We start from the raw sequence: 10,744 nt of genomic DNA, 5'->3' as shown, positions 1-10,744 counted from the left end.
GCACTAGCAGGTTCCCCACGCAGCTCGGGAGGGGAGTCCTCCTCCCCCAGCACGGCTGTGTGTGGGGCCGAGCTCTGCTTTACTGGGAAGGGGCCCAGCAGGGAAGGGGGCTGGAGGCTCAGGGCGAGGGCAGACAATGCTGCTCACCAGCGCTCACATCCCCAGCAACTGGCTCTCTTGTGCACGGCTCCCGAGCTAGAGCAGCGAGAGACAAAGCCCTTTCACTCACAGCTGTAATTTCCTGGGGTTGGCTTTCAGGCAGGGAAGCTGATGGTGGAAAAAGAGCAGCGTGTTCAGGCAGAACTGTCTTTGTGGTGGTGGCTGCCTGGGGAAAGCTTGGCCTCCGAAGGCTGCTCAGGGGAGGGCTGCAGGTACCGCTGCAGAGTCCCCAGGAGAAGAGGGGCTGTCCAGGCTTGTCTAGCAGAGGAGAGAGAGACTTGTGCCATGAAAAGCAAAGTCAGTATTCCAGGGTGCAGGGTGCGAAGCAGAAATCATAGTGGGAATGAGCTGGCTGCTGGTGTTCCCTGCCCACCTCGCTGCATCAGCTCCTTTCCCTCTCTTCCTCCCCGCTCCGTGGCACACGTGGGGCAGAGGGCTCAGACTCTCTGCTCCTTGCCCTGCAGAGCCGCTCCCCGAAGCTGTGCGGGATGTGCCATGAGCCACAGTCTTTGCTGGGCTTGGGCCTGGCTCTTGGGTGGGTGGTGAAAGGCATCTTGCCTTTAGCAAAGGGCTGCGTGGACAGATGGATGGGGATGCAACGAACTATATATAGAAAGGGAACGTCCATGGGATGTATTTCCATCAGAAAAAGCAAAGCTGTTGTAGTGGTGTGAGCAGCTTTCAAGCTGGTTGTGCTGGTTTTGCTAATCATTTATTAAAACAAATAGTTGCAGCCCAGGCTTCCTGCAGCTCCTGTAATTGTGTCGTAGGGCTGAGACAACTGGTTCCTCAGTTGTTAAGAGCAAAAGTAAATCTGCTGTTTGTAGTTCCCCCTGCACATCCCTGGTTTCTCTGTGAGTCTCTGGACTGATTTCTGCTGGCAGAGATGGGGCTTTTCTGAGAGAGAGGAATGGCCCATGGCTTGAGCCCTGGCTCTGGCTCTAGCGGGATCTCTGCTGTTGCTCAATGCTGCGACAGGGAGTCGAGTTTAACTGGACCAAGACTGCTTGGAACAGGCCAGCTATGGCTCTGCAGGTTTGCTTGCAGCATTATCATGAAATGCCTACGCTGGTAGATAAGCACTGACAATTTCTGTAACCCCGAGCATGTGATGAGCTCTTATCGGCGCTAGCGGAATAGTTGAGTCGGTCTTTTCCTGTCCCGTGAAGAGAGACGGTTCTGCTGAGTCTGAAGGAAACCCTGCCCCGTGCTGGGGCTGCCGTCCCTCCAGCCAGGCTCTGCAGCGCTGCCAGCTGGCCCGGGCTCTTCCAGCCGGCCCTGCACTGCCCCGTGAGGATGAGCTGTCAGCACCCGTGCACAGGCAGGGGGAGGTTGGCTGCCACTGGTGAGAGCCACGGAGATGAACAGGCAGAGGTAGCAGCTCTGCCCAGAGTCCTGCTTCCCAGGCTGTCCAGTGTGAGCCGGCTGAGCTCTGCCCGCTGACAGGTGGGATGTCACAGGTTTCGGCTTTGCTCACACCCTCTCCCTTCGTTACAGGAGTGCCCCCCACCCTACTTCAGCAGCAGCCAGCGGCTGGTGGGCCCCCAGAGCGGAGTGTCACGGATGGAGAGCGCTGCTGAGAACCCCGGAGTGCAGGTGACGGACGGGAACTGGGCGGGGGAAATGGCAGCAAAGACCCTGATGGGCTTGGGAAGAGACCACGGTTGTGGGGACCTGGGGAGCTCCTGGGGCACAGGGAGAAGGTGCAGGAGCAACTTTGGGAAGTGGGGAGGGCCAGGTGCGTGGGCATGGAGTGCCAGGCAGATCCCTCAGCTTGGGATCTTGCAAAGCAGGTTGGGGTGTAGTTACTGTCTGGGAGGTGAATTTCCTCCCTCAGGGTTCAAGGAAAGGCAGCCACAGCTTCAAAGCCCCAAGTAACTCAAGGTGAAGTAACTCAAGGTGAAGTAACTCACGTGAACTCCCAGCACAGGGAGCCACCGCTGCACTGACCTTTACCTTCGGGGCTGGGTGTTTCTAGGGGGATGAGCTGTTCTGTGTGGGACCCCCCAGCACCTACCAGCTCCCTTCCTGGGAGCAGCCCCGCTTGCCAAGCTACGAGAGCGTGCGGAAGAAAGATCGGCAGCGGGAAATCCACCAGATGATCGCCGAGAGGTTTGGGCTGTGGGCAGAGCCTTCCCAGGAGGTGAGTGCTGGTGGGGAGGGCTGGGGCAATCCCCTCTGCGGTCTGTATCTGGGTCTTGCTTCAGCAGCTTGCAGCAGTTAAGGACTCTGTTCTCTGCCATCGCCTTTCTCCGATAGCTTTATCTCCGGGAAGGGCACAAAGTGTACCAGGAGGCTCCTTTGGTGCACATCCGCGCTGGTTAATGATCCATCTCTCCTGCTTTGCAGAAATGCCTGTGCTGGGAAGAAGGGCAGAGCTGCCAATGGAAGGGCAGAGCTGCCAATGGAAGGGCAGAGCTGCTGCTGGCAGGGCAGGCCCTTCAGATCATCTCTTCAGCACAAGGCTGAGCTGGGAATGTTATTTTTAGGTCCATAAGGCTTCCACAATTTCTTGCTCTGTCCTCCCTGCAGGAGGCTTCTGGGAGGTCACTCCCTATTACCTGGAAGTGTTTGTGGCTTATTTATGAGCAGGAGGCTTTGCCTGTTACAACATCTAAGATTTGCACTCCTGCAATAGAGAAAAGCGAGTGCATCTGCCAAGCAGGTCCTGTGGCAGCGGCCCAGGAGGCTTCTGTCAAGCAGAGACCTCACTGGCTAATGCAGGACAGGAACATTTGAAATCCTGAGTAGGGCACTGAAAGTACACTGATTTACTTGGATTTTGGGTTCTTTAAGCTGCAGCTTCAAGCTGCACTGTACAGTTTGGGACAGTCAGCACGTGCTATTGGGTGTTAGGGGCTGGAAACCAACCTGAAATCAGCGCATGGAGGGTACAGGAGAGTAAAGCCCACCAAGGACGAGCAGTTGACGAACCACATCCCTGCGCTGCTCCTGTTGCTCTTTGTGGGGACAAAGCTAGCCCAGCTCTGCCAAAAATGACAGCCTGGGGGTTCCTCTCTGCTGCATGGTGAGACCCCCTTCCAAAGCCTGGTTTGTAGGAGCTTGCCTAAGTCCCAGTGATTTAAAGGAAAACAAGCAGCCCTGTTCTAACACAAGTCAGGTCTCTTCTGGCCTTGTGACATGTAGTGACAAATCCTTGAAGGGGGAGAGCAGGAACCTGATGCAGAGTGTGAAGGGGGAGTGGGGTGCATCGTGCCTCTCCAGTGGATTCTGATAGAAGGGGAGGGAAACACTCGCTTTCCAGGCGTTTATCTGGCAGCAGCTCGCTGCTCCGAGGGCTGCAGGCATTTAGCTTCAGGCTGGCGGTGGCTGTGAGCCCCGTCATCTGCTGTTAGAAGAGGTGGGCTAATCTGGTTATTTCTGATCTGCTGTAACGCTCTTCCTCTCTTCCCCCTCAATAGATGCCGCCTCCCTATGAACATGCTCTGAGGCATCCCCCAGCTTTGTCAGGAACAGTAATAAGCTCAGAGACCTTGGACAGACGTGGCATTCCAGACTCTTTCCAAGCCCCTCTCAGCTACCAAACTCAGCGAAACACAGCTGTGTAAGGCCTCGGCCTCCACGTACTGCTGCTTCCCATGGCATCAGTGACAGAAGTGCCTGTGACATTGTTCTCGACCATAGGGAACAGCCGAACCTCAGACCTCCACCCAGATTCACAATCAGCCGACACACAGGCAAGTCAGGCCCAGCCAGGGAAATCATCCCTCCTGCAGCACTGGGACAAGCCACAGCCTGGTACCACGTTCTGAGTGGAGCAGCCAGGGATGTCTGCTCACTCTTCTCCATCACCAAATGCAACAGACCAGCTGCTCGCTTCTACACAGGGGCAAAGCCAAGGTGAAAGCTGGCTCAGCCAGAGCTCCTCAGGGCAGCTGGTGTATCATACCTCTGTGAGGCCAGCGCTACCCAGCGTGCCAAGGATCAGACCTCGGGCAGCAGTCGTGTTGTGCTGTTTCACTCATTTCTTAGGTTATAAAATGTTTGACTTTATGGATGTATCACATACCAGGTGGGATTCCACCTTCTGTATGGACTCCAGACAAAGATTTGGGGAGTGTCCAGGGGTTGTGTCACCTGCTGTATGCAAATCCTGACCACCCAGGTGAATTGCAGGGCTGGATACACAAGCTGGGAAAGGACAGGAGAAGTGTGGACAAAAAAGCTGCTGGTCTCCATGGAGAACCCAAAGCAGAGCTGGATGGACCTGTGTGGCTGACCCAGTTTACATGGTTCCCTTCAGACAGTCTAATAACGTCAACCCCGGTGTTCTCACACCAGTGATTTTATAGCCTGTTTTCTACTGCAGAGCCAATGTTTCAAATTGTTTACAGACCTGTAGCTAAAAGGAGATGGGTTTGGTGACAAGGCATCTGGGCTCCTTTCCTTTCAGCAGCACAAGCTTGCACGCGTCATGGAACAACTCGGGGAAGACCAAAGGATAAGCCTGCTGGATTATGGCTTTATGATACACCTCGAGCTGCTGAGCTTCAAACGCCACCCCAGACTTGTGGATCTTACCAGGCACTCTGAAATTAGTCATGAGTTAGCTTTATGAGCGTGAAATTTGCTTCACGTGGCTGGTAAACGAAACACTTTCAGATATTGAAGTTAATCATTCAGGTGATTTAGATAAGAGGAATAATCCAGCTTCCTGGGATGCAGAGTTAGGTGCAAGGGGAAAAGGATCTGCCCTCTTCTGCAGTATTTGGAATTAAGATACAATGTGTGGAAATAGACAGACTTATTAGTGGGACAAGTACTGACTGCAGAGAGAACTCGTCCAGTGGCACCATGCAACCAGTTCTCCAGAGGAAGGGGCAGCTGAGCACTAAATGAACACAAGTACCACGTTCTGTGAACAGTCTGGACCTTTAGCAGCCCCACAGCATTTATTACACACTACAAACGTCAGCAGCGATCCCAGTGCCTCAGCAATGACCGTGTGCTTTAGGAGCAAGAAAACAAGACACCTAAACCGGTATGTTTGGAGTTAGAATATTCCTGTCCTTCCGATACCAGTCCTGATGCGGAGGTCTGTTCCAGCTGCTCCATCCCATCTGTTCCTCGCAGAGGCAGGAGGCTCACAGCATAGTGACCAGTTTAAAGCTTCCTACTTCTGTGGTAGGGACAACATTGATGAAAGTTTTATAAAGAACTGCTCCTTTGGGTAGACGACAGATCACTTCCCTGCTCTCGCTGCTGCGGGGTGGAGGTATGTAGACCTCTTTGGTGTATCTCACAATCCCATCCTCCAGGGCATAGAGTGTGTTGTTACGGCCCATCCCCACCTGGAAGAGGATGAGAAGCGTTAGAGAGGAATGGCTGGAGGTCCACCACTAAAGCAGATCTGACAACTGGTCTGCCTCGTTTGGTATCTTGGCTTCAACAGCATCTGTTGCTTTGTATTTTAAAATAAAACCCTGCTATCTGCACTATGGTGCTCATTACAAGGGAGCAGATTCCACCCTGAAGCACGAGAATGCAGTTAAGTCACGGAAGTGTTTGGGGATATCAGTAACTCTCGGGCCTTTCTCAGTCACATGGGCACAGGTGTGACTGAGCGGGCTCTGCGACTAAGAAATACCAGGTAATGAAACCCAATTTCAGGAACATAAAGAATACTGGGAAAAGCATTAAGAATGAACTTGAAAGAGAGGAGGTACTGAGTACAGGACTTCTTGTAGGCTGCTGTTCTCCAAAGAACCAAGGAAGAGATGGAAAAGCAACTTACGTGAGCCCCTGGATGCCAGCGTATCAACCGCTGCGTAGCCAAGATGTTGCCTGCGTGCACAAATGCACCTGTAACAAAGTGACAAGAGTCAGACTGCAGAGAAACAGAGCTCCCTGAAGCCCTGGCAGAACACAAATGGTTCCAGGACTTATAAAACCCAGCTTTCTGTGGGAATTTCCTAAGGAAAAAAAAAAATCACTTCAAATGCTAAAAGCATCTATACAAAAATGCTGTTAGCAGGAAATAAAAGGCAATTGATACACAATGGCAAAAAGCAATTCTAGTTTTTAAAAAGGTTACTCCTGGGGTACAAGGCACTTTCTGGTGGCTGAAAGCATTTGTTTTATTACATTTTACATGGATATGTTTTCATCAGCAAAGGTAATAATTATTAAGCACTCAGCTGTGAGAATCTGTACTTTGGCTGCTGTTAAGCCTCATAATTCTCCCCTCTGTAAACACCTAAACCACCCAGCTTTTCAACACCACACGGAGGGGAAGTGCACTTAAGTTATTAGGTGTCCCACAGTGCTCCCTCCTCCCAGGAACTCCAGAGAGGCAAACTCAGAATCAAAGTACTTCTGTAGGCAATTTTGGCTGGCTGCTCGTGGACCCATCTGGGAGGAGGCTGATTTGCCCTGCCCTCCCACCAGCTACCCCTGGTCCTAAGGTTTCACTGAACCTTTCCTTCTCTTTCTCTTGGAACAGCACCTTAGCCACATCCTGCTCAACAACTGATGCCTGCACCAGGGGAGAAGCTGGTACTCCACTTTCAGACCTACCTTCTACTTTCTTGTATCCGTAGCGCTTCCCAGGACTGCGGCCACCTAAATTTTTGGAGCTGCCCCCAGTTTTCTTAGAAGCACATCTGACAGCAACCAGGCTTGTTGGTGGAGTCGTTAGAACTAGGTTTGGAGCAAGAACAACAACATCGGTTGAAGCACATTTATTAAACACACCTTCCTTATTTTGGGTTTAAAGTATGTCAGTGAATGCAGGCTTTCAAACTAAAGGCAAAAGAAAGCCCTGAGGGAGAACAAAAAGTACTTCCATAATTAGACCACTGTGGCTCAAGTCCCCTTCTGAGAGGGCACATCTCAAGTCCTGCTGCTGCCTGGGGAGAAATACAACTCTCAGCTACAGTGCTAAAGATCAGGCACAGGTTTCAGCAAGGCCCTGTAAAGTGAGGTACAGAAGTTCCTGCTTATTGTGGATTGGCTTTGTGCTGCTTTGAGAAAAGACAAGCTGTGATGCTCTGTTTCAGTTGCCCCTTTGATCAAATGGCATTTATTTATGCAGTAATATTTTGAAATCTTACAGATAGGGTCACTCCACTTCTGGACAGTAGAGAAGCACCTATAGATTTGCTAACCTGAAGCATTCTGTGCAAATTCCTCAGTTATGAACTGGGTGAATCAAAGGAAAAAACCAAACCAACCCAACCAGTTACTGACACTGATTGTCTCTGGAACAGAAAATATCATACACATCACAACCTCTTCCTTAAACAAACACAAGACACTGACAGAAAACATGCTGGTTTTCATCTCAGGAAAGCTGACCCTCATGTGAGCTTCTCTCTCTGTTAAAAATGCTTTAGATCTAATTATGATCTTTAAAAAAAAATCTTAAAAAAACCCCCACCTCTTCAGCACCTCCTTCTGTGCAGTTAGCCAGCAAATCCAATTTTCCTGAATCCTTCTATTCAAGCTCTTAAGCAGCAGGTTAGTAAGGAAGAATGGCTATCACTGCATCCTTCCTTATCCTAAGTAAAACCACTGGGTTAATTTTATGTTAATTATCATAAGATAGTCAGGTAGAAATATTGTTGAGAAAAGAGAAATTGCTCTACCAAGAAACACTAATTTCAGAAGCTTATCCATTAAGTAAAACTACAGGGAAGTAGGCAAAGATGAACAAGAGTTACAGTTTCATGTACACAAATTCCATTAAGTTACAATCCAATTAACTTCTACCAAAAAAAGCTGCAACAGGTTGATTCCAGGGTTATGCTTTGTGTTTAATAATAACAAAAAAAAAGAGCCTCAAAGCATCAGATACTTAGGGAAAAGCCATTATCTAGAGGAGACTGAGACAGAGACTTTGTAACTGGTTGAAATCATAATGAAAACGGAAAGTGGAAAAACTTAACAACACTGGTATCCTACCAAGGAAACCATGAGGATACGGACACTTCTGTCACAATTCTAGACTAAAAAATGGGGGATATTTAAATCCTCCAGACTACAGCACTGCAAAAGGGAAGAGCAGCACCCTCAGTGATGGGCAGCGATAGGACGAGGGGCAGCAGGTGCAAGCTGGAGCATGGAAGTTCCATGGGAATATACGAAGGAACTTTTTCACTGTGAGGGTGATGGAGCCCTGGGACAGGCTGCCCAGGGGGGTGTGGAGTCTCCATCTCTAGAGACATTCAAACCCACCTGGACGCGTTCCTGTGTGATTTAGTCTGGGTGATCCTGCTCTGGCAGGGGGGTTGGACTAGATGATCTTTTGAGGTCCCTTCCAACACCTAATGTCCTGTGATTCACCACCTGGTCTCTGCACAGTGTACGTTAACACAGTTTTCCAAAGATGCTGACCGTGGCAGGGGGAGTTGGAACTTAAGTGGGGAGGGAACTTAAGGCTCCTCCCAGCTCTAACCGCGCTGGGATTTAGTCTACCATGAGGGCAGCCAAGCGGCAGCACGGTGCCCATCCCTGGAGATGTGCAGGTCCAGAAGGGATGTCACCTTCAGCCCCTCAGAGCTGACCCTGCTTTCAGCAAGCCGCTCCATGCACCCGAGGGCTCTACCCGTATCAATAACCCCGCCCTGCGGGAACACCAAGGCCTGAAACACCCCCAAAACACACACACACACAGACACAGACACACAGACCCGCTTCACCACAGCACCGCCTCAGGCCTGAGGCAAAGGCGAAAGCTTCCACTCCCCGCTACCGGCAGCGCCCCTTTCACCGGGGCACCCCCATCCCCAGCTCGGCTCCACCCACCCCACCACCACCACCGAACCCCTCTTCCCCTCCGCGGGGAGGGAAGGAAGCTGGAAGAGGTCACCCTTCACTCACAGAGCCTCCGCAGCGGCGCCGCCATTTTCCCCACCGCCGCTTCCTCATCCTGAGGGGGAAGGAGGAGCGCGAAAGCGGGCGGCGGGGATTGGTCCGAACGCTCGCGTGCGCGAGCGTTCGGACCAATCCCCGCCGCCCGCTTGTTGAGGCGACCAATCCCCGCCGCCCGTTTGTTGGCGGGATGTCAGCCTCTCAGAGCTCGCTCGCTAAGCTCGGGTCGCTGCTGCCTCAGTGGTTCTGGCGGGCTGTTTGCCCTCAGCTCCCTCCCGCCTACCCCACAAAGGCCGTCGCAGAGCGCCCGGCCCGAGGGTTAAGGGGCGGCTGCCGCTCCCCGCAGCGTTTACCTGGAGGAGAAAGACAATGCCGTCTCAGGAGGGCCAGCAAAACCTCGATGTTCCTGCCGTTTTCTCCCTCTGTCATTTGCGCCCCTTAGTGATTGTGTTGAGCAGGCCAAGGGAGTGCTCCCTGATCTCCCCTCCCTGCCTCAGAGGGCTGAGCAGGAGCACCGGGTTGAGCCAATTATAATCAGGCCGTTGGTCTGTGGGTTTGTTTTGTAACCTGAGTAGGTGGTAGGAGGAGATGAATGGACAGAAGAACCAAATGTCCTGGTTCTGTTTAATTTGGAGGAGTATTTAGTCATAGAATTATAGAATCACAGACTGGTCTGGGTTGGAAGGGACCCAAAGGATCACAGAGCTCCAACCCCCCTGCCACAGGCAGGGACACCAACCTCCAGGCCTGGAGCTACACAAGGCTGCCCAGGGCCCCAGCCAACCTGGCCGTGAACATCTGCAGGGATGGGGCATCCAACCCCTCTCTGGGCAGCCCATTCCAGCCCCTCACCACTCTCTCTCTAAAGAACTTCCCCCAAATATCTAATCTAAACCTTCCTTTAGATACAAGCTATTTCCCCTTGTCCTGCCATTGTCTATCCTTTTCAAAAGCTGATTCCCCTCCTGTTTCTCTGCTCCCTTCAGGGACTGGAAGGCTGCAATGAGGTCCCTCTGCAGCCTTCTCTTCTCCAGGCTGAACAAGCACAGCTCCCTCAGCCTCTCTTCATAGGGGAGGTGCTCCAGCCCTCTGATTATCTTTGTAGCCTCCTCTGGACCATCTCAAGCAGTTCCACATCTCTCTTGTACTGGGCCCCCAGACCTGGACACAGGACTCCAGCTGGGGCCTCTTGAGAGCAGAGCAGAGAGGGACAATCCCCTCCCTGTCCCTGCTGCCACCCCTCTGCTGATCGAGTCCAGGATCCCATTGCCCTTCTGAGCTGCAAGAGCACACTGCTGGCTCATGTTAAGTTTCTTAGCCACCATCATGGTTTGCAACTGCAAATATGTGTGTGCTTATGACTTTTGTGTTCTTGAACATGCCTTGCTGTTCAAGAAACCAAGGTGCACCCAGCCTAATGCCACAGGCAAATACCAATGGCAAATCCCTGGGGTGGAGCAGGGAGTCCCAAGTCTTACTTCAATCTTTGGTTTCTCAGGGCTTGGTCAGCAAGTAGGAAACAAGAACAGGAACAGGGCAAACTGAGAGGAGAGGAATGATTTTTACCTGGGCATAACCAGAACAGACTTGCAAGAAGTGAGCAGCCATCATCACTTCTCTGCTGTTGCTTGAACCTTTGACCCAACCGCACACATTCTTGGATGGGGGTATTCAGCCTTTCTCAGTGTGTCTGGGGTTGGTTCCCCACCATTCTCCCATGGACTAAGAGGTCTCTTTCACTTTGATCCTGGGT

The 10,744-nt window shown here is 51.8% G+C and overlaps 1 protein-coding gene across 1 annotated transcript; it reads right to left on the bottom strand.

Moving 5' to 3' along the window:
- Positions 1-5,033: 5,033 nt before the first annotated feature.
- On the bottom strand, positions 5,034-9,038 carry MRPL27 (mitochondrial ribosomal protein L27). Its single transcript, XM_084273587.1, has 4 exons — positions 9,001-9,038; positions 6,697-6,819; positions 5,915-5,982; positions 5,034-5,471 (listed from the first exon to the last, which is right to left on the bottom strand). The coding sequence occupies exons 1-4, from the start codon at positions 9,023-9,025 to the stop codon at positions 5,265-5,267; spliced, it is 423 nt and encodes a 140-aa protein (XP_084129713.1). The 5' UTR covers positions 9,026-9,038; the 3' UTR covers positions 5,034-5,264.
- Between the last annotated feature and the right edge of the window lie 1,706 nt (positions 9,039-10,744).

Source organism: Gallinula chloropus (assembly GCF_964237585.1).
Source record: "Gallinula chloropus genome assembly, chromosome: 20".
NCBI classification, from domain to species: domain Eukaryota; kingdom Metazoa; phylum Chordata; class Aves; order Gruiformes; family Rallidae; genus Gallinula; species Gallinula chloropus.
Note: the sequence above shows the minus strand (reverse complement) of the source record. Positions and strands in the feature narration are given on the sequence as shown.

Bases quoted from the DNA above. Each gene is read 5' to 3' on its own strand.
- MRPL27 (XM_084273587.1), bottom strand. From the start codon at position 9,025: ATGGCGGCGCCGCTGCGGAGGCTCT. The intron at 6,820-9,000 runs GTGAGTGAAGGG...CTCCAAACCTAG, and splicing joins GGCGCCGCTGCGGAGGCTCT to TTCTAACGACTCCACCAACA. The intron at 5,983-6,696 runs GTAGGTCTGAAA...ACTTTGTTACAG, and splicing joins CGGATACAAGAAAGTAGAAG to GTGCATTTGTGCACGCAGGC.